Here is a 26,726-nt window from a genome sequence, read left to right as displayed (position 1 = left end):
TGGGGCAAGCATATCCTGGTGGATTAACACAACCTCTCAAAATCCAGTAAATGTTTATTGGCAGGAGTATTAGGATCACTTTTAATGTGTTGCAGTTCGACAAGGAACATTTAAACTGAAAGAATATTTTTTTATTATAGAACTAAAGTTTACAATTGTTTCAATTTTGTTGAGCCAATATCTTACGAACAGCAATTCGAATGCACACACAATATAATATGTACATACATACATACATCTATATGCATGCATGTAAGAAGAAGACAAACAAACAAACAATACATACATATGTACATATGTATGAAAAAAAAAAAACAAGGGAAGGCGATACAGTGATATGATGTTTTAATTACATAAAGTAAAGAAATTCGGTACATTTGCTTATGTTATCATTTTTAGTATATAAAAGTAAGCGTACATAAATATACAAAAATACAAAGTCACAACAAAAATATAAATTGGGTGTAACACTAACTCAATCACAAGTAATTACCGAAAATTGATAATTTAGCAAATGTATATTATAAAACATTCCGTTAATATTACCATGGCGAAAATAATTCAATAATTTCAATGTAAAGCTACAATTTTTGTAAAACTTTTCTCTTTTTTATAAATAAACAGACAGCAACCATATCACACAAATCTATTCGATGAAATATTCTTTATATTAACATTCGATTAACTGCTAACAATTGTGATTACGGGAATACCCTTATAGTTTCTTGCAACTTCATATTTTCTTATATAATCAAAAACTTAATTATACCTCTAAGAATGTGTTTTAAAACAATCCTACGACATTTAATAGGTAACCGGAGTCAATAAATAAAATCTAATTTTTCTATTAATAATAAAACCTTAAAATGTTTGTCTGTCAAAAAACTAATTTTAGTGTGAAACTAATAATATAGTACATTTCAAAAGGGTTTTATTCAAAACAAATTAAAGCGAACTCATACAGTTAATATATGGTAATAGACAGTTTCAGAGATCCCTGATGCTTTCGGCGATATTAAATTAGTGGGCGTAGACACATGAAATGATACATGGGGAAACTTACCAACATGGCGATTATGCGGACAGCGTATAGATTTTTCAGCGTCACTATCGTAACGATATGGTAACCCTATAAAACGATAAACCCGGCACAGTTGTACCACCCAGTTGATTTGTGCGGTTGTTCACGACTGTGGAAGGCAGGCAGACGGCTTAACAGTATTTGTATTTTACGTGGAGATTTCATTTTTGTAATTTAAAAACCTTATAAACTGCGAAACAATGGTAAGTATAACGCACGATAGCTGCATTTGCTCTTTAATAAGTAACTTCCTGTTATGAAACTTGATATGTGATAGTCTTGATGATTCATAAAAATATAAACTCTTAATCTCAAGAGGATGTACATATATATTTTTGTGTGTATGTATAAATTGTATAAATATGGATGCGCGTATATATAGGTAAAAAATAACTAGAAGAAAAAGGATTATTTTTAAAAATTATAAATACCATCTTATATATGTACAAATTCTTGCATATGTGCATTCACTGCTTGCAGATAATTAAATATAACTGGTGGCAATGCATTACTCATAATTTTAACAGTGCAGTGACTTACTATTCATACATATATATCTATATTTATATATGTGTGTATCATAATGCCTCCTACATGAGTAAATATGTATATATACATTTATGCATACATATATTGGTTCCTATTTAATTGATTTGGTTTTCTTTGTACGTAGAAGATAACGATAAAAACTGAAATTTAGTTTTAAGCAAACATTTTTATAATTCAAATTATGTTTACGTACGTATGGTACATAAGTTCAGATTTTGATGTATCTAAAATATGTAGATATGTACTTTCATACATACATATGTATACTGATTTATTTTTTCTATAAATGTATGTATATATATATACATATACATATATTGTAGTGTTGCCACAATGTTTGAAAGATTTCTGCCAGTGTGTGTAGCCGGCATTGCCGAAAAATAGCTGAAACCAGGCAAAATTATACATACATACATATATATTTGAATGTATACGCTATATATTACATATATGCCTAAATTGTACATACATGTGCATGTTATAGACTATATATGCGTAGAGCAAATGTTCAAATATGTATGTATGTGTACTGTACACTTGAGAGTAACATAATGGCTTGCTCACCATAAATGTGTATAAAGAGTTTCCATATGTACATATGTGTGCATATTTTGTTCTGTTGGTGGTTGTAAGTTTTTTTTTTATAAATATGTCCAATAAATACATTTTTTTTTAGATTATTAATTGTTGCGTGCTCTCTTCGACGGTCTGCTAAGGCTGTTCTATGAATTAAAAATAAATTTTTGTGTAAATATCCATAATTTACAGCAATGGATCGCTATCAAAGACAAGAACAATATTGTGCCAAATTTAAAATAAATAAACACATTGCTAAATTTTGAATTATTGTTATTTTTTTTATATATGCACATTAACGAATACAAATAAAATATTCAAAATAATATTGATTAAAGAGTTAATGCAAAAGAGAAAAAAGTTTTCTTGCCGCCCAAGTTTTACCGTTTACTGTATGGTTTTTGATTCGCGGGCCGCAGTCTTGACTGGTCGCATTTTTGTATTACCAAATAAGCCGCTACTACAACGCGATTTCGCTTTTTCAACGTGCTGTCATTATACACGCCCTGGCGTTGGTAACTCAAAGACGATCTACTGTTGTCCACATAATAAACAATATGTATGCAATTAGTTCACCTAGTTACTTTTTTTTTTTTTAAGCAAGCGAAGGCTGTGCTTTATTCTTAAGACTTGATAAGTTTACAATTTTTAAACGAATTGCTGCGATTTTATTCTATCACAGGCTTCTGGAGTTACCGTGTCTGATGTGTGCAAAACCACATATGAAGAAATAAAAAAGGACAAAAAACACCGCTATGTCATTTTTTTCATTCGCGATGAAAAGCAAATTGATGTTGAAACTGTTGGAGATCGTAACAGCGAATATGATCAATTTTTAGATGATATTCAAAAGTGCGGCCCCGGTGAATGCCGGTAAGTTTGATACAATAAATGACAATTTTTTTGTTTATATGTATATATATATAAATAAAAGATTTCAATGTGTTTTGAACCACCCTTTTTATATTTAGATAACTCTTATTTGTTTTGTCTGTTAAGCTATGTTCTGGATAATTTATTGTTTGTCTTTACTCCTAGATATGGCCTCTTCGATTTCGAGTATATGCATCAGTGCCAGGGCACATCGGAGAGTTCAAAGAAGCAAAAGCTTTTCCTTATGTCGTGGTGCCCCGATACTGCTAAGGTATTTAAAATATATCATGCTCTCAGAAATATTACACATAAATCATTTTATATCCTTAGGTTAAGAAGAAGATGTTGTACTCTAGCTCCTTTGACGCTCTTAAGAAATCCCTCGTCGGAGTCCAAAAATACATACAAGCAACCGATTTATCCGAAGCTTCCCGCGAGGCTGTCGAAGAAAAACTACGAGCCACTGATCGTCAATAAATAAACATAACTATTCTATGTATGCATCGCATTTAACATAAAAGGCATGCATAATACAGCGATGACGTTAAGAGTATTGGGTCGATATCGCCAATTTGTATGAAACTTTTCTACATAATTTGTATTTTCAGTAGAAATAAACAAAAAAAAATAATAATTAAATTATATCTTGTTGCATAATTTGGGTAACCGGGTAACCTGGTAATACGAAAGTATGAATTTAGCATTAGAGTATTTATTTCTTATAGGGCTAGCTGAGCATTTATTTCAAATGTTTGTCTTATAAGCCAGTCTATTCTAAAATGCTTGATGCATAAATTTGGAAACTTTCAAAAGTTATAATTTGCTGTTACATCTTTAACTAAAAATTGTTTTAATTTGATAATAAATGTTCAGAATATAGTATTTTAACAGTTTTGTTTTTAATTTAAAATGTTTCCATTTTTATGTTCTAACATTTTATCTATTGTTTCAATTTGGTGCAAAATGTTCCAGCCACTCAGGAAAATTTTGCCAAACAATGAGATGTTAAATTGGTTAAATAAGTTTATATTTTAGGTTAGTGTAGACCTCTGCGCAACCAAGCGTGTCTATTAAAGCTTTATATTATTCAATAGGGAAATTATTACTATACGAAATGGGTAAAAAAAATACACAATTTTTCAGTATATTTTTATTATACTACATACCATTCATTTATATTGCTGTTTTAACAACTGATACTTTTTATAGCTAAATCCCTCATGCGTGCAAAAACAACATTTCTCCTAAGGTCTGTAACACAATCACATCGCAAATTTGTGCACCCAAAACATATGCAAACATTAATCAAGAAATCGATGGATAATTTCTCCATTGTCCCGAAGTTCCGTAAAAATAAATTGCCTCCACATAGTAAAACATCTTTTAAAAACAAAATTAAGATATTTTTCATCTCGTAACGAATATATTATCTCAAATTAACGATAAATGTGCTAAATTATGCCGCAGCTTAGGTGGTTAATTATTCATCTTCCTAGGTTGGTATGTTGTTCCAAGGCGGACAGTCTTAACGGTTGCTCTTCAAAGGTGTTGTTACTACAAATATCTATTCATAAGTTGATTTCTGTAGAAACTATCAGATATTACAAATATTCTTAATCATGACAAATTAATCTATCACTGTCTGTCTATGAACGCCAGGATTTTGAAAACAGGTAAGTCCACAGGGACTTGAGCCTCTTAATCCATAGACAATGGGATTCAATTTTTTTTATTCTAAGGGTGTGTCTTATTTTCCTCGATATTTCAATTATTTTTTGTCGAATTTTCAAGCAAATGAAAAAAAGGTTGCCATGGTGGATGTTAATGTAAATAAGGTAGTAAGATATATATACCTGAAATCCAAAGACTTAACTGTATTGGTGTCATCGCATTTTGCAATTAAGTGGAGGGGCATTGTTTATTTCTTTGTCCGCTGACTGTGCCAATTCAACAACAAAGTAATTTATGCACATATAAATGTGTACACAGATACAAATTATATATGTATATCTAGATGCAATCTTTGTCTTGACATAAACAATTGATAGACTTCACCTATCAATCATTTGACCTTAGGCCTGACTGGATAAAGTACTTACCAGAACTTTTATCGGTTATATTATATTTTAAACCCTTAACTGAGGACATATTGTATTGTATATTAAGGAAGAAGTTTTGACCACATGTTATAGGTATGGAATTTCTATGATTAAAACGAATTTTCAAATCGCGATGTCCATGTGTCTGTTTCAGTCACTACTCCTCCCACAGTTTTAGAGCTAATACAATGAAACGTTACACCGAAGCTTCTTTTTTTCGGATACAAATAACATATGTCTAGACCGAGCATGTAAGATATACTATAGTTTTCATGCAAATATGATTAAAAAGTAGTTTTGTGTTTTAAAAACTTATTTATTTCTAAACATATAGGAGCCAAATTGCATATTGAGAATGTTGTAGCTATGTCTCGTGAGTCACATATGATATTTGATGGAGAATATGCAACGTGTTCGTTTTCCAAAATGGAATACAATTAAATCATTACATTCAATCAGATTCTGTTCATCAGAAAAACTGTAAGGCTCATCTAAAATAAAATAAGACGAGGGAACCGAAAATGTACATTAAATATTTCCCAATACTGGCCAATAAGTCGCACTCGCATTAGAGAAGTTGTTAGCCGCATTGCTGTGGTTTTAAATGGATCCATTTGAGGCATCGCTCAATCATTTACAAGTAATGCATTTATTAGGAATCGTTCTCACATTTATTAAAATTACGGGACAGGTTTGGAGCGGGTATCTTATTTTAGTGTGTATGCAATAATGACCTGCATTAAATCCATTATTTAATTAGACCCATTTGATGATTTTGTTGAACGCTCCCCGCCTATTATATACATTGATTTGTTTGCATCACGTTCGCTACCATAAATTTTTCCAGCTTTCTTTGCCATTGAACCTAAGAGATCCTGTGACATTTTATGAGCTGATCTCAAGGATGACGACCATTCTTTTAATCCGATTTCATCCTAAAATGGAAGACTTTATTATTATTGTTTCAAATGGTTATCGTAATATTTCTTACAGAGTTTGTTAAAATAATTCGGCCATCTCGACTGCCATCATTTACACGAATTTGAATGCATTGTTCATTTTTGTGTAAAATGAAATCAGATGAAATATCCTCTACTTGGTCCATAAAGATTAATTCTGGCTTATTATTTCCACTTTCAGAATGAAGTTCCAAGCTAAAATATTAAAGAAAATAAAAAATCAATTACTTTAAAAGTTACAAATGGCATAACATAATACATTTATGTATATATTTAGTATATAAGCTTCTAAAAAGGAAGAATTTAAGACTAGACGTTATAAGAGATTCCGGTTCCCATGGATTACCAAATGCAAAATGTGTACAATGGATAAAGGTTAAGTACATTGCTTATTGCAAATATGTATAAAGTGTTATTATACCTATTTCCTGCTTTTTTGTACAGCAAAAAAGTCTTAAGTATTTCCAAAATTAGCAACTTAGTATATAATATACATAAATACATACCGGTTTGGATATAGTTTTGCGTATTTGGTTTGCCATAGAGATGCAAAAGATACGCCTAATTTTTTAATATATCCGTGTAAAATACAGTCCGACTCTTTCTCATCTGCATCAAAATGTTGTTTTTGCTTGGCTTTCCTCTTTTGTTCAATCTTGTCGGTTTCTGTGTTGATTGTTTCGAATACTGTTTCAGAAACTTCCTGCTGCCACCTTGAAGAGATAGCAATAATGTAAAATATGATTATCGTTCGTCATATATTTAATAGTTCGGTAATATTCATAATAAATGGAAAATACAAATTTTAAAATAAAATTCAATTTAATTTATTACTTTTGAGAGTTGTGTGTAGAATTTTGAAACTTACCGCTCGGAAATAGTCAGCGAGAAATGCTTGTATAGGTCCTGGTCACTATCATTTAATTTAATCCCTTTCGTGTCCTCCTCATCAAATGATCCGATATCAAAGGCATCAGCGGCGTTTACCTCGCCTCGTGGTGGTATTAATGGTGGGGTATATTTTTGAATATAGACTTGGTGCCAATCGATTCCAGAAAAAAATGGATGCATTTTTACTTCGTCAGCTCTATATATAACATGGTCAAATTGGCATCATATAAATTTATCAACTCTGCATCCATTCTCACCCATTTCCCATGCAGCCCAGTCGCTTTGGCACATCTCTTTGCAGTAGCATATCCAATAAATTCCTTAATTCATTGGAAAACGAGTCCGGAAGTTCCACATTCTAGTTTTTGTAAAATATATCCAATATTATTATTTAAAATAAAATAAAACACTTTATATAATCAGGTCTTAAGGGGGATGACATTAAAGCTTGAATTAACATATTATATAAAAACTAATTACCATGGTTAATGTCATCCTATCAATTTCATGCTTGTCCTTAGTTTTATGTTGTCGAAAAGGCGAGTGTCCTTTAAGCAATTTATATAACATACAACCGAAGCTAAACCAGTCGGCACATGAATCGTACGATGTCCCTTTCGATAGAACTTCTGGTGCCATGTAACCATGAGTACCCACAGAAGCGTGTGGTTTTTTCCTTGAAAAATCACATGCCAAGCCCAAATCAGAAATTCGTATATGTCCATTTTCGTCAAGCAAAATATTGGCAGGTTTTAAGTCGCGATAAACAATAAAGCGCTTATGCATATGCTCCAACCCCAAGATAACCTAGAAGGACATTGAATACATATAAATATCGATTATATAGTATATAACTATATATATATATATTGGCTTACTTCCGCTGCATAAAACTTCATTTCGTCCTCGCTAAAAACACCATGTTGAGAAAGATGGTAATGCAAATCGCCACCATTCATTAAATCTAATATAAAACACAGTTTATCTGGTGTGTGAAATGCATAAGTCATGCAGACAATGAATGGACAATCCATCTGCAAAAACAATTTTATTTACTATGTTATTCAAGTATGAGTAGAACTTGATTACTTACTCCGGTGCTAACGGCCTGTAGCATATTTCTTTCGTTTAATGCCAGCATTTCCCCCTGTTTCATTTTAATACGCTTTTTGTCCAAGCATTTCATGGCGTACATTTTTCCTGTGTCCGCTTTTCGGCATCCATAGACTTCTCCAAATCCGCCACGCCCAATTATTCTATGCACGCTAAAATCGTTCATTGTCAACTAAAAATTGTAATAAATCAGAGTTAATAAGACCCCTATGGTGTTTTTGATTGATTTACTTGAATATTGAGCTCCAAGTTTTTCCATTGACAGAACCTTGTAAATTTGTCGCTGCAAAAATATAGGAAACAGATGACAAAAGTGTAGTTTTTGGACTTTGGTTATAATATAATTTTAAGTTAAGTCAAATCATGTATTTGTTTTATTTTGTTGTTTAACTTCAAATCATATCATATTCATGCGCATCTCTTATTGAACCAGTGAAGCATATTATATGATGTGCGTATATATATAGTTCATATTTGATATGAAAAACTTTGCAATTACCTTTCTAAAAACTTTTTAAATGGCCTGCCCTTAAGCTGGCTAAATATTTCTTCCATATATGGCTGAAAAGAAATATAAATATATTAGACTTCTCGATAAATATACAATTTTTCTAAATAACGCTATATATACTTTATATGCTGAGGTGGGGGGTAAAAAGTGGAACCTCATTTGCAAATTTGGAACCGTCAGAAATCGGCTGATGGATACTGGTATATTAAAACAGTATCATATGCGCTTTAAATATCATAAACATAGACTTTAACAGAAATTAAGTGGAACACAAAGTGAAAGAAATCATATTTAAATTGTCCAAACTGTTCATTCGATTAACAAATTTTTAGGATTTGATTCTTAAAACGGTATGATTTTTTATATAAAGAGGCGGGCACATTCTGGTTAATTAGTGTGCGCTTTAATACATTAATAAGAAATAAATTAAACTCCGGGTAGAATTTCTCACCCAGAAAGTTAATAGAAAATATTTACATACAATATGAAGTTCTCGTTTGAGATAGTATTCTGAGCTGTTGATTATATACTAATAATTGTTACAATCCCTATCTAAAAAATTACACAATATTCTATAGTAAATATTAAAATCATTTGGTACTTACTTCAAATAAATCCATTGGAACTTCATTCTTTAATAAATATTTCTGAACGCTGGCAACAGCATCTTTGGAGTATTCCTTAAAAAAACCAAATAAATATAAGTATCACTATTTGAATACTTTTGTGGAGACCCTTACATATGTGTGGGATAACATCTCTTCCATAATAAAATTGTCGTACACTTCTCTGGCTAATTTTTTTCGTTCTTCATAGCATTCTGTTTTCTCAAAGCTCTTTATCTGAAAAAAGAATTAGGAAGTGCAGTAAAACAAAAACATTTGTTGTTATTTGTTTTTAGTAATACCTGCTCATAAAACTTGAGTTGTTGTATGGGTTCTTCGGAATCATTTTCGCAAAAATCCTTAAATAGCAAATAACCTAAAAGCAAATGTTATTATAATCTTTAAATCTGTGCAAAAACTATTAAATCCATTTAAGCATTAATTACCAAGTATTTGATTAAAAATTTTGTGGAAGTTAAGTTCGTTCTCTTTCTCCAGATACTTGTACATAACGCTTCTCACGCTGAAATAACACAAAATATTTGCCGGGTTAGAAAAACTTATTCAATCCCTCTAAATATTCAGTTAAACATGTAAATAATTATAATTATATAAATTATGATAATTTGGGTTCAATGTATTTACATGTTCTATCTATACTTTAAGATGTAAAAGATCGTATATTTTAAACTATTCATATGCACACCATTTAGTTTTGGGAGTACATACAGACGAAATTTTTTTTAAGATTTTCTTTTTCGCTATTTTCCTTTGTAGGTCATATTAGGTTTTTAAATTGAAGACACAGGCTCTACTTAGTATAATACCGATTTAACAAGCACCAGTAATCAATTTGATTAAATGGAATATTTGAAACATTGCATATAAGAGGAAATTTTTAAATTGACCTAAAATGAAGGGTGTTCACTTTACCCTTGATTTTTAATTAGTTCATTGTATCGAGCGTGAATGTACATATGTACATATTTATACGTAAATACATACATATATAAGTAAACAGGAGGTGGCGACCCATAAAATATCTGTCATGACAATACAATATTTTTCACTTTTAAAGCTAAATAAGATGAAGTTGTTGTAAATATAATTTGTGTATTCATTTTATCCGCCTAGAAATAAGTATTTTAAAATTTTCTGTACATATAAACGTTTGTGTATGAGTATGTATGCAGATACATACATACATACGTATGTTGTGCTTTTTCCATTACCCACCCACTCTTACAATATGTATATACAAACACAGACAGATGTACATATGCATGTATATACAGCAGTGCAAATCCACCTAGGCACCCACTATGAATTCATTTAATTCTTAAACGTAAACTTATTAAAATGTTGTATTTTTGGTACCTTGGATCCGGTAAAATTAACTTTTTACTAGCTCTTGCGGCGGGTGTGCATTTTGATTTTTCCATCGCCATCAAGTAGCTCACATCGGCCAAAACTGCCTCTAGGTCCGCCATTGTACCAGATTTTTCTGATTTCGTGACTATGTTTCTTTAATCGATTTTATTTCATACAAATAAATAATAAACTTTATAACACTCATAACAAAGAACGCGATTCTTTATTTGTAAACGATATCTTTCGCACAACCGCACAACTTTTGAAACAAATTTTTTGTTTGTTTAGCATACATAACTACATATATATATGTATGTTTACACGTATGCGGGTACCAAGCTCTGTCACAATGAAAAAAAGATTTATTTTCACAATTGGCAAAAGTAATTTATAAAAAACCAATAAAACTTTCTGTATGGAAATATCTTTTCTCCAAAATAAGTATGTAAGTCTTCTTCTCCCAAGTTGCCATTCGCTCATATGATATGACGAGAGTGCTTATGTATGTATACATATGTTAAAGTTAACGAATCGATATATCTGCGATTAACGATAGGGTAGTGCTAAAAAACACTAATTTTTAATATTACCATAATACAAAACATTGGGCTTAATAAAATTAAAAAATTAATAGCCGAAGTTAAGAATAATAGATTGAAGTAGATATTTAATCAAACAACATTATGGCCCAAACAGATGTTTGTGACAATATATAAGCACATTCACATTCTAAAATAATAAGAAATATATAAAATAAATAAATATATTATTCAATTAGTCTTTTTCCTTGACGAATCGAATATATTATTATTATTATTATTATTATTTTTTTTTTAAATCTTGAATCTTTATGAGAGATCTGCCCTACTTGGTTGGATAATTATTAAATCTTATAATTGTGAATTTTGAATCATGTCAACAAGGAACAAACAAACCCACATTGTGGGATTCGTGCTAACTCGTTGAGCTAGGAGCCTGGCTCCATATTTAAAACTAATATCAAAATTCATGTTTCGAGCTGTTGTGCATAAAGCACGACATTATATAGACTATTACTGTTACTTACAGTCACTGGTGCATACCATCGTTCCACTTATTCGATATATATTTTATAAAATTTGGTACTCGAATCGCCTTGTGAACGTTTGCCAATTTCATAGAGTTGTTTACGGCGGCGCTCTAAAGTTTTATTTGTTTACAAAATAAGTGGACAAATAAATAACACAAAATGGCGCAAAACGAGAATATATCGGTGAATACGTTTCGTAACTATTTAAATATTTTGAGTGACCACTCAGCTAAAGAGGAAATTAAGCTGAAAGCAACACAGGAACTAAGCGAACACTTTGAAATGATCATGCAGAGCCCTTCATATCCAGCATTTTTGGAAAATGCACTCAAAGTGTTTATGCGAATTCTTCAAGAAGGCGAACCACAGTTCATACAAGAGAATACAATGCAACATGTAAGTATATAAGACACTTGGCGGCCGCTTGCTAGATGCACATGCATTGACGCGAATACATACATACATGTGGGTGAACATTCATACACACATGTGCTCTTTTAATATAAGCCGGGCACGCAAACTCAATAAATACATTTAATAAATAATTATATATATACGAAGATATGATATTGGTGTTTTTGGAGACCAACAAACAAATTAGCAAACAAATATCCAATGGCCACCCGTCAGCCATTGCTTTTGGAAGTGAACTTTTCAGCAATTTTCGTATTTTATAGACCGTGGCTTTACGATTAGGGCATCCTTTTTTAGGTTCCTTGTTAATGCGGCCAACGCTTTCAAAAGTAAATGTGAGACAATTTACGAGGCGAAAGGGGTTAAATTTTTGACATCGAAACTTTAATCCACCGCTGTTTTGTATCGCTTTATGCTTTAATCTTACGAATATGTCCCATAGTTTCTGTTAACTTCTATCTTCTAGTTTTGCATTTCGTAGGTTTAGTTTAGTTTCGGTTGACTTCTATCTACTAGTGTTGCATTTCGTAGGTTTAGATGAATATATTTATTTTCTAACTGATTAGTGTAGTTCTTTTTTTTGCGGGATGCGGCTGATGTTTTACCGGGACATCAATATGGGATGGTTGACAACCTTATTCTAGGGTAGTAATATTTTGCATCCGAGCAACAAACGAATGCCACTGAGAAATGCCATTGAGAAAAAACATGGTTGATTATTAATTATTAGGCAATGTTTTGTTGATGTGACCTGTTTTAAATTTGTTCATAAGTTAAATATATATACATACTATATATCCATATAATAATTTATTCCCTCTTATTTCTAGATTCGAAAATTAATTTTAGAGATGATTCACCGCTTACCAATAACAGAAAATCTGAGACAGCATGTAAAATCAATAATAACAATGATGCTAAAAATATTAAAAACCGATAATGAAGAAAATGTTCTTGTCAGCCTTCGCATTATTATTGAGCTGCATAAACATTTTCGACCATCTTTTAACCCAGAGGTCTGTAAATGAACTTTCCTTCTTCCTATTATTTATTTATTTGTTTTTCTTCCAAAATTTAGATTCAACATTTTCTGGGGTTCGTTAAGGAAATTTATACAAACTTACCAAATCATATCACTTCGATTTTTGAAACATCGAATGATATTTGGATTACAGACTTAAAAGACTTGAATCTAGAAATGCTTTTGTCCGAAGCATATTCTGTTAAAACAATTCACGTGGACAAGCCCATTGAATCGAATCAACAAATTATTGTAAGTATATTCAATGTTAAAGCTTAATATTTTATGTTTAAATCCGAATTTCGATGATTCATGTTCTGTCTTTTTAGTACAACCTTTTACCGAGAGGAATCCTGTCCCTAAAAGTTCTGCAAGAGTTACCTATCATCGTAGTTTTAATGTACCAAATTTACAAAAATGCCGTGCATCAAGAGGTCTCTGAATTTATACCACTAATAATGACAACTATTAATTTACAACCAACGGTTCTACAAAGGTCAGTTTTGCTTGTCAGAGATTTGCTCTGAGAATTCATCTGTAATTAATTTATTGCGACGCAAAAACTCGCAATAGGTGTACTGCAAATATTGTTGTATATACTTTTCCATATTTTAGGAACTCAACACAAAAGGAAGTATTTGTGGACTTTATTGGAGCACAAATAAAAACACTCTCCTTTTTAGCATATATTGTTAAAATATTTCAGGTATGGTATTTTTCTCAGCACAATATATTTTGTTGGCTTCCAAAAATTAATTTTTAATACAGGATGTTGTCATCGCAAATTCCTTATCTGTTACAAATGGAATGTTAAACCTCATGAGTAATTGTCCTAAAGAAGCGGCACATCTACGCAAGGAACTTTTAATAGCTGCCCGTCATATCTTTGCAACAGATCTACGTCAAAGTGTGTAATAAGAATATGCACATAAATAGACACATGTTTTGAACTAATAAACCTGTTTTCTTACAGAATTCATACCATCTATAGAAAAACTATTTGATGAAGATTTGCTTATTGGTAAAGGTGTGACTTTGGACTCAATTCGTCCTCTGGCGTATTCCACGTTGGCGGATCTCGCACACCATGTGCGTCAAAGTTTAAATTTGGATGTCCTGATAAAAGCCGTTAATTTGTTTTCAAAAAATGTTCACGATGAAACCCTTGCAGTTGGAATACAAACAATGTCATGTAAACTTTTATTAAATCTGGTCGATTGCCTGCGACATCACAGTGAATTGGAGCCACAGAGATCCAGAAACCTACTCGCTACATTACTTAAAGTGTTTGTCAAAAAATTTGAGACCATAGCAAAAATTCATTTGCCTTCAATCATCCAAAGATGGTAAGAAAACACGTCATTACATCTTCCACATCTAAAATTGAGAACCCTTTTCTTCACCCTACCATTACAAGTTTATGTAGTGTAAATGCTCCATCACATATGTAGCTACAGAAGAAAAAACAAAACAGTCCATATAAATGAAATATAAACTTTTTGAAGCACTTATAACTTGAATATAATTTGTACTCCATACAGCAAAGGCAACTCACAAACGTCCGGATCAAATAATTTGCCAAACACATGTTCTTTGCCACCCATTGGTGTTGCTGATTTGAAAGAAGTAAGTATTTTAGTGTTTTATATGGATAATGTTTTTTATCTCTCTTTTCTTTTGTGTATTCAAGGATCAGTTCGGCGCCGAACAAACCAAATCATCATCAACTGGCACTCCATGGGTTTGCTCTGTAAACGTAGCTGAGTTTCGAAGCTTAGTTAAAACGCTGGTCGGAGGTGTAAAAACAATTACTTGGGGTTTCTTCAACTCAAAGGTATTATTTAATCAATTCCTTTTTGCAGCTATATTTATTTACCATTTCCTTTTTTTAGATTACGGACTCGCAAACACAGGATAAATTATTTAGTCCGGAAATTTTGTGTACATATATAGACTTGGTCTATTTCGCTATGGAGGCCCTAGATATATATACTATTAATGTAAATCCAAATCAGCAGCGCACATCCGGATTGATATCGAGAAATAAAGAAGAAAAGGAAGTTTTGGAACATTTTAGCGGAATTGTAAGTAAAAATATTACCCCATCAAAGAACAAATTTATTTATAAATAGCTTAGTAGTATCATTTTTTAATGATATTTTTAATTTTTTATTCGTTTCACTATAAACGGCAGCCTCTTTTAAATCTTTTAATTGATGCTGATAATATTGCAATGACTTCGGCAGTGCTCTAAATTGGCGGTACAGCCACCAGAGCGATTTCAATTTTCTGGTTGATATTCAAATTGTCATTAGGCTCGAAAAACGTCATGAACTCCAATAAATAAATAAATTTGAGGAGCCACATCAACTAATTATTTTCTGTAAATAATTCAACTTAATTACGCTTCATTACCGTTTATTATTTAAGCTATAATAATATATGTTTATATTAAATGTACTTTTTAAGGAAATGCTGGCAACCTACAATATTAATTAACATAATGTAATTTTTTGTTTTCAGTTCCTTATGATGCATTCGCAAAACTTTCAGGAAATATTTGCAACCACAATTGATTTTTTGGTTGAAAGAATTCATAAGAATCAATCCTTGCAAGTGGTAGCAAACTCATTTTTGGCTAACCCAACTACTTCGCCACTCTTTGCAACAGTTCTGGTGGAATACTTGCTTGGAAAAATGGAAGAAATGGGTTGCAATGTTGAAAGATCTAATCTGTACCTAAGACTTTTTAAACTTGTCTTCGGAAGTGTCAGTCTCTTTCCGGTGGAGAACGAGCAAATGTTGCGCCCACATCTTCACAAAATAGTGATTCGATCAATGGAGCTGGCATTAATTTCAGACGAGCCATACAACTATTTCTTACTCTTAAGGGCTTTATTCCGATCAATTGGCGGTGGAAGTCACGACCTATTATACCAAGAGTTTTTACCCCTGCTTCCCAATTTGTTGGAAGGATTGAACCGCCTACAAAGTGGTTTTCACAAACAACATATGCGGGACCTGTTTGTGGAGTTATGTCTAACAGTTCCGGTTCGTCTATCGTCGTTGCTGCCCTATTTACCAATGCTAATGGATCCTCTCGTTTCGGCATTAAATGGCTCTCCAACGCTTATAAGCCAGGTAATCAATTAGCCTCTGAAAACAACATTATCGTGATATAAAATACAATTTTCGCGTTTACAGGGACTAAGAACTCTAGAACTTTGCGTTGATAACCTACAACCGGACTTTCTGTACGACCATATTCAGCCAGTTAGAGCGGCTCTAATGCAAGCGCTGTGGAAGACTTTAAGAAACCAAGACAACGCAGCACTCGTAGCTTTTCGCGTTCTTGGAAAATTTGGTGGTGGTAACCGAAAGATGATGGTTGAGCCGCAGATTCTGCATTACGATCAAAACGAGAAACCACAAATTTCTATTGTAACATATTTTCAAGAGTACGATAAACCCATTGAGTTCCCCGTCGGAGAAGCGATCGAGTCTGCATTCAAGGCCCTAAGTTCAAACACAACAGATCAGTTTTATAGACGACAAAGCTGGGAAGTTATTCGTTGTTTTCTGGCTGCATTCATTAGTTTAGATGACGAGAAGCATACTCTACTAAAACTATTTACTCATCCTGACTTCGTCGAGAGCAACGTCGTTAGCTGGCAGATTTTTCAACATAAATTCGAAGAAGCCAGTGTGCGTGGAACTCACCAGACCGCTCTTATTGGAATGCTAGTTGCCTCAGCAACTAAAGATTTACGAGACTCTGTCTGTCCCGTTATGGCTGCTGTCGTTCGACATTACACAATGGTCGCCATAGCCCAACAGGCAGGACCCTTCCCACAAATGAGTTATCATGCATCAAATGGAATAGATCCAATGGTGTTAATTGACGCTTTGGCGGCCTGCATGGGACATGAGGAAAAAGAATTATGTAAGCCCGGAATAGCGTGTATGGGAATCATTCTTGACACTGCCACAAATATTATGGGAAACAAGGAAAGAGCATGCAAACTACCGCTTATGCAGTATCTTGCAGAGAAAATGACAGCATTATGCTATGACCGGCCGTGGTACTCTAAGGTTGGCGGCTGCCAGGCCATACAGTTTCTATGCAAACACATGTCTCTTCGAGCTCTGTATCAGCACCTGTTTAATTTCCTAAAAGCATTTATGTTTGTCTTGATGGACTTGGAGGGAGATGTTTCGAATGGAGCCATCGATATAACCAAAATGTATATGAAAAACATGCTAGAAATTTGCATGAGCCCCATAAACGTAAATTGTAGAAGCGATGAACTTGCCGATTTACAAACTAAGGCCACATATGAAGTTATCCACGAGCTGGTCAGGCATATAACTAGCCCCAACTGTATAGTTCGAGAGGAATCGATGGTTTTATTGAAGCACATTGCGCAAATTCAAAACAGGACTGTTTCGGAGGTTATGGACCCGCACAAGGAAGTTCTGGCAGATATAATACCGCCAAAGAAACATTTACTTAGACACCAGCCTGCGAACGCACAAATTGGATTGATGGATGGAAATACATTCTGTACCACGCTGGAGCCACGACTTTTTACAATAGGTACGTCGCAACATTAAACTTATTTATTTGCCTTACTATAATCAAAATATCTTCTTACAGATTTAACGAATACGTACCATAAACTATTCTTCCATGAACTGCTAACTCTAAGTGAAGCCGAAGACTCAACATTGGCGAAACTGGATTGTTATAAAAATGTTCCAAATTTAGTTCCACTTCGGAAGAGTGCCCTGCGTGCACTGGCCGCCTGCCACTACATAAATGATATTCAATACAAGGAAAAAATTATAAACATAATTTTCAAAGTTATGGAGAATGATAAGTCTGAGCTACAAGAAACCGCTTACCATTGTATGAAGCAGTTCATAACTGGAATAACTATTGATAAAGAGAAGGTAAGATTATAATTAAGAATCGAATATCACATAAAATTTAAATGAAATTATGTACTAACCTATTGGCATAACATGTAATATATTAATTTTGTAGGTTCAAGCTGCTATGCGACCGTTGCTTTTGAAACTTGGAGACCATAGAAATTTGTCAATTCCGGCAATAAAACGGCTGTCATATTTTACGCAACTGTTTCCACAAATGTTTAGCGAGAAGTTAAGTGAACAAATACTGCAGCATTGTGCTAATATAATTGAAATTTTCGTTGGCAACTATAAGTGCACGAATCAGAACATTAATTTCTTTTCAACCTCCAAAGGTGGAGAATATGAACAGAAAATTGTTACGTTGATTGAAATGTTTTACCACATAACAGCAGCGTCACCGAAATATATAGAGAAATTGTGCCAACTAGTCCTACAAACCGAAAGCAACTTGATGATCGAAGCTTCCAGTCCATACCGGGAGGCATTACTGAAGTTTCTTCAACGTTTTCCATCGGAAACAGTTGATCAGTTTATGGCTGATTCGGTTATAATTGATGCCCAATGGAATAGATTCTTCATATTTATTCTAAAACACGAAAATGGCCAATCTTTCAGGGCTGTGATTAAAAATCATAAATACACCAAATTATTAATGTACATTAAATGGAACACCGAGATAAGCAGTCTGCACAAATACGAAGTCCAGCATCAAGCAGTTTTAATAATTTTCACACTTATGGAATTGGATGATCAGTGGATCCCGACACGGCAGGACATTGTGGATGCGTTAAAGGAGCTGTGGCAGAATAGTTTATACTCGACCTGTGTCGAAAATGTTTCCTGCGACTTATGGCATTTAGTTGGAAAAATACTGTTGCTCTATTTCTCAAATAACACCAACGATATTGATCTATTGTTTCAACTTTTAAGAGCACTCTGCTTACACTTCATTCCGGATGTACATTTCCTTCGCGACTTTCTACAAAACACCGTGGCGCAAAGTTTTACGGTCAGCTGGAAGAGAAACGCATTTTTCCATTTTGTTGAAAATTTTAACAATACAGCGCTTACGGAGGAACTAAAGGCTAAAATAATTACAGCCGTATTGATTCCCTGCTTTACAGTAAGCTTTGATAAGGGCGAAGGAAATAAATTGATTGGGGCACCACCCACCCCATATCAAGAGGATGAGAAGAATATTGTTTCCGTGTTCATAAACAAAGTTTTTGATCCCGATAAGCAATATGATGATGCAGTAAGGATCGCTCTTTTGCAGCTCGCATGCCTCCTCGTCGAACGTGCATCCCAACACATACATGACGGTGATGCCAATAATAAAAGGCAAGGCAACAAGCTCCGCCGTTTAATGACTTTTGCTTGGCCCTGTCTTTTAAGCAAAAACTCCGTAGATCCCACGGCCCGTTACCATGGCCATTTGTTACTGGCGCATATAATAGCCAGGCTGGCAATTCACAAGAAAATAGTTCTACAAGTATTCCACTCGCTTCTTAAAGGGCATGCTTTGGAAGCCAGACCCATTGTTAAGCAGGCGTTGGATGTTCTAACACCAGCCATGCCGCTACGCATGGAAGACGGCAATACAATGCTAACCCATTGGACAAAGAAAATTATTGTAGAAGAGGGTCATGCAATGCAACAACTATTCCACATCCTGCAACTAATAATTCGTCATTACAAGGTAAAGAGCATTGAATAATTAATAAATGCTGTTAACACAAACTATCAAACGTTTTAACGATTATAAAAATTGTTAAAGCAAATACCCCTAAGGTAGTCAGGCACGTGCTTAGCACCTTACTCCAACAATTTAACAGTCTAATTCTAAAAAAAAATTAATATAATCTCGAACCCAAACTATTACTTAATCAGGACGACAATTCAGGATATTAATGTTTTTTCTACTGAAAATCAAATGAAGTCATTTAAAAAAGGTAATCATAGAAACATTAATACACAATGAAAGACTTATTTGGTTTTCTTCTAATCAAATGTTCCCGAATACAAGTTCATGATCGTTAAAGCGAGTTGATGAATCTATGTATATAAGTATTTAGTCTAAATACTGAATGTGTATTTTTAAACCGGCCAATTTTTCCTTCATAGGTGTATTTCCCGGTTAGGCATCAACTGGTCCAGCATCTGATCAACTACATGCAACGTCTGGGTTTCCCTCCAAATGCATCTATTGAGCATAAGAAATTGGCTGTTGACTTGGCAGAAGTAATTATCAAATGGGAATTGCATCGCATCAAGGAAGATGAAAGGGAAACAAGAATTGATGGACCAGAGGAAGAGTTAACGAGAGAAACACATCAAAGTACAAGTAAGAAGATCTTAAGTTTCAAATAATATGCATCTTATTTAAAGATTGTTTTTTGAAATGCTTTGCAGGTGGTGGAACCGCGACCAAAACAGATGACCTGCTTCGGTCTATTGAGAAATCACATTGTGATACCGTTCTGAACTTTCTGGTTCGCTTAGCATGTCAAGTGAATGATCCCCAGCCAGGAGTAATATCGCCCGGTGAAGGCTTGTCCCGCAGGTAATACTAATTAAATTACTGAGTGCATTCTTAAAATTTTTGTATATATATTAACCCATTTTTTGAATCCTATTCAGGTGTGTTATGCTTTTGAAAATGGCAATGCGACCAGAAATCTGGCCTCAACCGTTTGACTTAAAACTTAATTGGTTGGACAAAATCCTTACAACTGTTGAAACGCCTCAGCATAATTTAAACAACATATGTACTGGAATAGACTTTCTAACCTTCCTCACTACAATTCTGAGTCCGGAACAATTAGTCGGCATAGTCCGGCCCGTGCAACGTGGACTTTCTTTATGTATAATACATCAAAACACGCGGATCGTTCGATTGATGCACATATTTCTAACTCGACTTATGGCCATATTTCCACCGGACGCCCAACACAAGCATGAAGACCTAGATGTTCTTTATAGTGCCATAAGTAAAATGATAACAGATAACCTCACGTTTTATGAGAAAAGCCCTCAACCAAATGCATCATCACTCTTCGGTACTCTGATGATCTTGAAAGCTTGTACTACAAATAGTCCTTTCTATATTGATCGCATACTGGTGCAATTCATTCGAGTTCTGAATCGGCTTACAAAAGATCATATAAACACAAATACAAATGGTGCCGTAAATTCCCAACAGGCGGATTCAAATTCACTAGCCCTGGAGCTTTTGGTATTATCGCTGGAGTTAATAAAAAACAGAATTGTCGTTATGAGTGTGGAAATCAGAAAACTTTTCATTGGCACTATTCTGATAAGCCTGATTGAGAAAAGCTCAGACGTCAAAATTATAAAATGCATAATAAAAATGCTCGATGATTGGGTAAAAACTAAAGAATCTAACATCATGACCCAAGTACCGTCCATTCGGGAGAAATCTTCGCTGTTGGTGAAATTAATGCAACATGTTGAGAAAAAATTCGCCGATGACTCAGAAATAAACATTCAGTTTTTGGAGATCATAAACTACATATATCGGGATGAAGTACTAAAGCAGACGGAGCTAACTAGCAAGCTGGAGGGTGCTTTCCTCAATGGGCTTCGTTTCCAAAACCCACACATTCGAGCAAAATTCTTCGAGATTTTAGATGCATCGATGCGGCGTAGACTACATGACAGAATTCTGTATATAATTTGCTCGCAAGCGTGGGACACAATTGGCTCCCATTATTGGATAAAACAATGCATTGAGCTTCTTATTTTAACCGCCAATACAATGACTCAAATTCAATGTTCAAATCCAGCCTTCGAAATTCCTAGTATTACTTCAGTAATCCCAACCAACTCCACCGATGCTCAAGAGAATACATTTGTATCATTTTTATCATCACAATCCGAATCGTTCGAGAATGTTCAAAATGTTAACGATAAGGACGATGTTTTTGATATTGACTTAAAGCTTGAGTTTACAGCTGCCCGCAAGGAAGATTGCCAACAAATCTTACCAACTAGACGAGATACCCTAGTAGAACTTATTTACAAACAAGCAGAGTTCCTAGAGGCAAACAGAAATATACGCACTGATCAGATGCTTGTTGCCACGTCCCAACTTTGTCACATGGATACACAATTAGCAGAAAGTGTTTGGTTGGCCATTTTCCCCCGAATATGGAAGATATTCACAGATGACCAGCGATACAATATTACTAAAGAATTGATACCATTTTTATCGTCCGGCACAAATGTCAATCAGAAGGATTGCTACCCCAGTACAATAAATACACTTGTGGAGAGCTTAACTCAATGTTCTCCATCGATTTATATTCCACCCAACCTATTAACCTATTTGGGCAAATCGCACAATCTTTGGCATCGAACAATTTTAGTTTTAGAGGACTTGGAACAAACATATTCTAAGGGAAATGATGTCAATGTTGAAACTTCAGATGCAAACCAGCCTGAGTTTGATTCGCAACACCTAAACAATATTTACGACTCTCTGGCAAAAATGTATTCGGCTATGCATGAGGAAGATCTCTGGGCTGGATTGTGGCTAAAATGTGCTCATTATTCAGAAACGAATATAGCTATTTCTTATGAGCAAATGGGTTTCTTTGAGGAGGCTCAAGGAGCTTACGATCTCGCAATGACGAAATTTAAACAGGACTTAAACAGCGGATTGGTGAGCTCGGATATTAATAATGAGCTTCTACTGTGGGAAAACCATTGGATGCGGTGTGCCAAAGAGCTCAATCAGTGGGATATTCTACTGGACTATGCCCAAACAAATAAAGAAAAGAACATGTTTCTAATACTTGAAAGCTCCTGGCGAGTACCAGACTGGAACCTTATGAAAAACGCATTAGCAAAAACAGAGCAGTCCTATTCGAAACACTATGGTTTCAAACTGAATCTTTATAAGGGATATTTATCTATTCTTCATCAAGAGGAGAAACAAGCCGCAACGGTGGAGCGTTATGTTGAGATATCATCAAGTCTATGTATAAGAGAGTGGAGACGTCTTCCCAATATCGTATCTCACATTCATTTGCCATACCTTCAAGCGGCCCAACAAATAATGGAGCTACACGAAGCCAGTCAGATCCATCAAGGGCTGACACAATCGAGAAATTCATCTCTACACGACATGAAAGCTATTGTTAAAACATGGCGTAATCGATTGCCAGTAATTTCCGACGACCTCTCCCATTGGAGTGATATATTTACATGGAGGCAACATCATTACCAGATTATTACCCAACATCTGGAACAGCAGTCAGATCAAGGAAGTACCATGCTTGGGGTGCATGCTTCGGCGCAAGCTATAATATCCTTCGGAAAAATTGCGCGCAAACACAATTTAACTGGAGTTTGTCAGGAGACATTGTCCAGAATATATACCATACCATCTGTTCCCATTGTAGATTGCTTTCAGGTATTTATATCCTTCAATTTTAACTATTAATCGCTTACCTTATATAACATCAGTTTTCTATTTATTAATGACAAAATCTTCGAAAAATCCGCAGAAAATTCGTCAACAAGTTAAATGCTACCTGCAAATGCCTTCAACATCTGGTAGAAACGAAATTAATGAAGCTCTTGAGGTGATCGAGTCCACTAATTTGAAATACTTCACTGGTGAAATGAATGCTGAGTTTTATGCTTTAAAAGGCCTACTTTTGGGCCAAATTGGTCGCACGGAAGAAGCTGGAAAATCCTTTAGTGCAGCAGTTCAACTTCACGATGGACTGACAAAAGCCTGGGCTATGTGGGGAGATTATATGGAGCAAATCTACCTGAAGGATAAACAAATAGCCATTGGTGCTAATGCATTGATCTGTTTCTTGCATGCTTGTCGAAACCAGAATGAGAGCAAGACAAGAAAGTATATCGCAAAGGTGTTATGGTTCTTGTCGTACGATAACTCCACCAATACACTTATAAACACTCTCGAGAAATATGTGGCCGGTATTCCACCATCTTATTGGTTGCCGTGGATCCCTCAACTCTTATGTTGCCTGGAGCAGTTCGAGGGAGATGTAATACTTAATCTTTTAAGTCAAGTGAGTAAAAACATTCAATAATATATTTTATTTTTGTTGAATTTAATTAAATATTCTTTTTAGATTGGACGGCTTTATCCGCAGGCCGTATACTTTCCTATTAGAACTCTATATTTAACATTAAAAATAGAACAGAGAGAAAAACATAAATCTGCCGAACAAGCCGTGATTGCCGGCAAATTTTCATCTGTAAGTTTGGAAATATTTAACTACAAAAATATGTGGTACCTAAAGGTGTTTCTATTTTCACAGAATTTGGAAAATATGGGCTCAAATTCCGGCAGAACCCAACCCATCCCTGTTCCATCTGTAAATCCAATTAAAGCCACTCCACCAATGTGGCGGTGCTCAAAAGTTATGCAGCTTCAACGAGAAGTACATCCCACGATTCTTAGTTCATTAGAAGGTATTGTCGATCAGATGGTTTGGTTTAGAGAAAGTTGGACCGAAGAAGTACTTCGTCAGCTGCGTCAAGGCCTGATTAAATGTTATGCCATAGCATTTGAGAATCGGGGCACTGTTGTAAACGCCACGATAACTCCCCATACCCTGCACTTTGTTAAAAAGTTGGGTTCAACCTTTGGCATTGGAATAGAAAATGTGCCAGGCTCTGTTACATCATCTGTAACGAATTCGGCCGCATCAGAATCAATAGCCCGTCGAGCACAAGTAACATTCCAAGATCCTGTTTTCCAAAAAATGAAGGAACAATTTACCAGCGACTTCGACTTTTCTAAGCCTGGCGCTATGAAATTACACAACTTGATATCAAAGTTGAAAACATGGATAAAAGTTCTCGAGACGAAAGTGAAAAAGCTTCCAACATCATTTTTAATCGAAGAGAAATGTAGGTTCTTGTCTAACTTTAGCCAAAAAACAGCTGATGTGGAACTTCCCGGAGAGTTATTAATTCCGTCCTCATCGCACTATTATGTGCGCATCGCCCGTTTCATGCCACGTGTTGAAATAGTTCAAAAAAATAACACTGCACCTCGTCGGCTATATATCAGGGGGACTAATGGAAAAATATACCCCTATCTGGTGGTCTTGGATTCAGGCCTTGGCGATGCTCGACGTGAGGAGCGTGTCTTACAACTCAAGCGTATGCTTAATTATTATTTGGAAAAACAAAAAGAGACAAGTCGACGCTTTCTAAATATTACGGTGCCACGAGTGGTGCCGATTTCACCTCAAATGCGATTAGCTGAAGATAATCCTGACAGTATATCGTTGCTAGAAATATTTAAGAAATGTTGCCTGAAAGCAAAGATGGAGTACGATATGCCAATTGTAAAGTATTACGAACGACTTTCTGAAGTTCAGGCACAAGGAACACAAACTTCTCATACCATTTTGAGAGAAATTTTCTCTGAAGTTCAGTGGACTATGGTTCCGAAAACGCTTCTTAAGCAATGGGCCTTAAAAACATTTGCTGCTGCAACCGATTTTTGGCAGTTTAGAAAAATGGTGAGTACATAACCAATCCCGAACGAAAAAACTAATTAATTAAATACTTTTTTCTTCAGTTAACATTGCAATTGGCATTAGCTTACCTGTGTGAACACGCATTTAATTTAACCCGTCTTAACGCTGATATGATGTATCTTCATCAGGACTCTGGTCTTATGAATATTTCATATTTCAAATTCGACATTAATGAAGATAAGGATCAACTTGAACAACACAGACCCGTACCTTTTCGGTTAACCCCAAATATAGCAGAGTTTATAACAAGCATTGGAACTTCCGGACCATTATCTGCAGCAATAGTCGCTACGGCTCGCTGCTTTATCCAACCAAATTATAAACTCAGTTCGATATTACAAACCATTATCAGAGATGAGATAATCACGTTGAAGAAGAAAGGAATCAGAGAGAGCAAATTTATGGAGTCAGCTGAAGAGCACAACAGCGATACTAACTCCATGGAGCACACGGTTAGTGTTGTTAACACAGCTGTGGATGTGATAATGATGCGACTTAATAAGATTTCTTATTTCGATAATATTGAGACAAAAAAGGTATCTATGCTCATACAGTCGGCTACGAATGTTGACAACCTTTGTCGCATGGACCCAGCTTGGCATCCTTGGTTGTAAGAGATTAGTTTAGTTTTATAACATATTTATCAAATTGATATATAAATGTGAATAAACTTAATATATAACTAAAACTCGTTGAGCTTACCTGAAACAGATTTTTCCATAAATATATTTTCCTCAGCCACGCCCTACTTAAGCTTCGGTCAATTTCCACACAAATTCGTCCATTTTTTTTTTTTAAATAAGCCGCTTACGAAACCTATTTATTCATTCGATATCAAAAATTAGGCCAGTAATCAATTTGGGTACACCAAAATTTAATCGTATTTGGAAACAGGAAGCGGCTTGATTAACGATTCCATACAAGAAGAACTACTTCTAGCACTATATCTGTTTTAGATTTACTTTTCATAGCCTACTAAAAAATATTGGCGAATATAAATAAGTAATATAAAATTACTTAGCTCATGTTGCTCAAAATAATTTTCAAATTTGGGGTGAAATTTAGTTTGGATCAGCAGTCTATTAATCTTTATCCAAAATACA

The 26,726-nt window shown here is 34.4% G+C and overlaps 3 protein-coding genes across 4 annotated transcripts; 2 read left to right on the top strand and 1 right to left on the bottom strand.

Moving 5' to 3' along the window:
- The first annotated feature begins 1,148 nt into the window (after positions 1-1,148).
- Positions 1,149-3,721, top strand: LOC115633646 (cofilin/actin-depolymerizing factor homolog). The gene is made up of 4 exons (XM_030531087.1): positions 1,149-1,284; positions 2,889-3,079; positions 3,245-3,350; positions 3,410-3,721. Exons 1-4 carry the CDS (start codon positions 1,282-1,284, stop codon positions 3,554-3,556), a joined length of 447 nt encoding a protein of 148 aa, XP_030386947.1. The 5' UTR covers positions 1,149-1,281; the 3' UTR covers positions 3,557-3,721.
- A 2,087-nt stretch (positions 3,722-5,808) lies between these two features.
- LOC115634254 (G protein-coupled receptor kinase 1) lies at positions 5,809-26,464 on the bottom strand. 2 transcript variants are annotated; one of them, XM_030531849.1, is made up of 15 exons: positions 26,326-26,464; positions 9,704-9,780; positions 9,560-9,633; positions 9,393-9,494; positions 9,258-9,332; positions 8,641-8,702; positions 8,373-8,424; positions 8,122-8,313; positions 7,907-8,062; positions 7,509-7,835; positions 7,286-7,386; positions 7,006-7,224; positions 6,644-6,850; positions 6,170-6,332; positions 5,809-6,113 (listed from the first exon to the last, which is right to left on the bottom strand). In XM_030531849.1, exons 2-15 carry the CDS (start codon positions 9,765-9,767, stop codon positions 5,931-5,933), a joined length of 1,977 nt encoding a protein of 658 aa, XP_030387709.1. In that variant the 5' UTR covers positions 9,768-9,780; positions 26,326-26,464; the 3' UTR covers positions 5,809-5,930. The 2 variants fall into 2 exon arrangements, with proteins under 2 accessions (XP_030387709.1, XP_030387708.1); XM_030531848.1 differs by lacking the exon at positions 26,326-26,464 and adding an exon at positions 10,635-10,998.
- On the top strand, positions 11,857-26,311 carry LOC115634253 (transcription-associated protein 1). The gene is made up of 21 exons (XM_030531847.1): positions 11,857-12,093; positions 12,942-13,127; positions 13,190-13,384; positions 13,462-13,628; positions 13,748-13,838; positions 13,901-14,039; positions 14,106-14,478; positions 14,674-14,758; positions 14,823-14,966; positions 15,025-15,216; positions 15,656-16,273; positions 16,337-17,729; positions 17,790-18,085; positions 18,180-19,769; positions 20,195-20,414; positions 20,483-20,633; positions 20,711-23,507; positions 23,602-24,138; positions 24,202-24,327; positions 24,391-25,605; positions 25,665-26,311. The coding sequence occupies exons 1-21, from the start codon at positions 11,857-11,859 to the stop codon at positions 26,235-26,237; spliced, it is 11,325 nt and encodes a 3,774-aa protein (XP_030387707.1). The 3' UTR covers positions 26,238-26,311.
- Positions 26,465-26,726: the final 262 nt, after the last annotated feature.

This window comes from Scaptodrosophila lebanonensis, unplaced genomic scaffold, assembly GCF_003285725.1.
Source record: "Scaptodrosophila lebanonensis strain 11010-0011.00,11010-0021.00 unplaced genomic scaffold, SlebRS2 tig00000001-arrow-pilon, whole genome shotgun sequence".
NCBI lineage: Eukaryota > Metazoa > Arthropoda > Insecta > Diptera > Drosophilidae > Scaptodrosophila > Scaptodrosophila lebanonensis.
The sequence above is the reverse complement of the archived record's forward strand: the minus strand, read 5'-3'. Positions and strand labels throughout refer to the sequence as shown.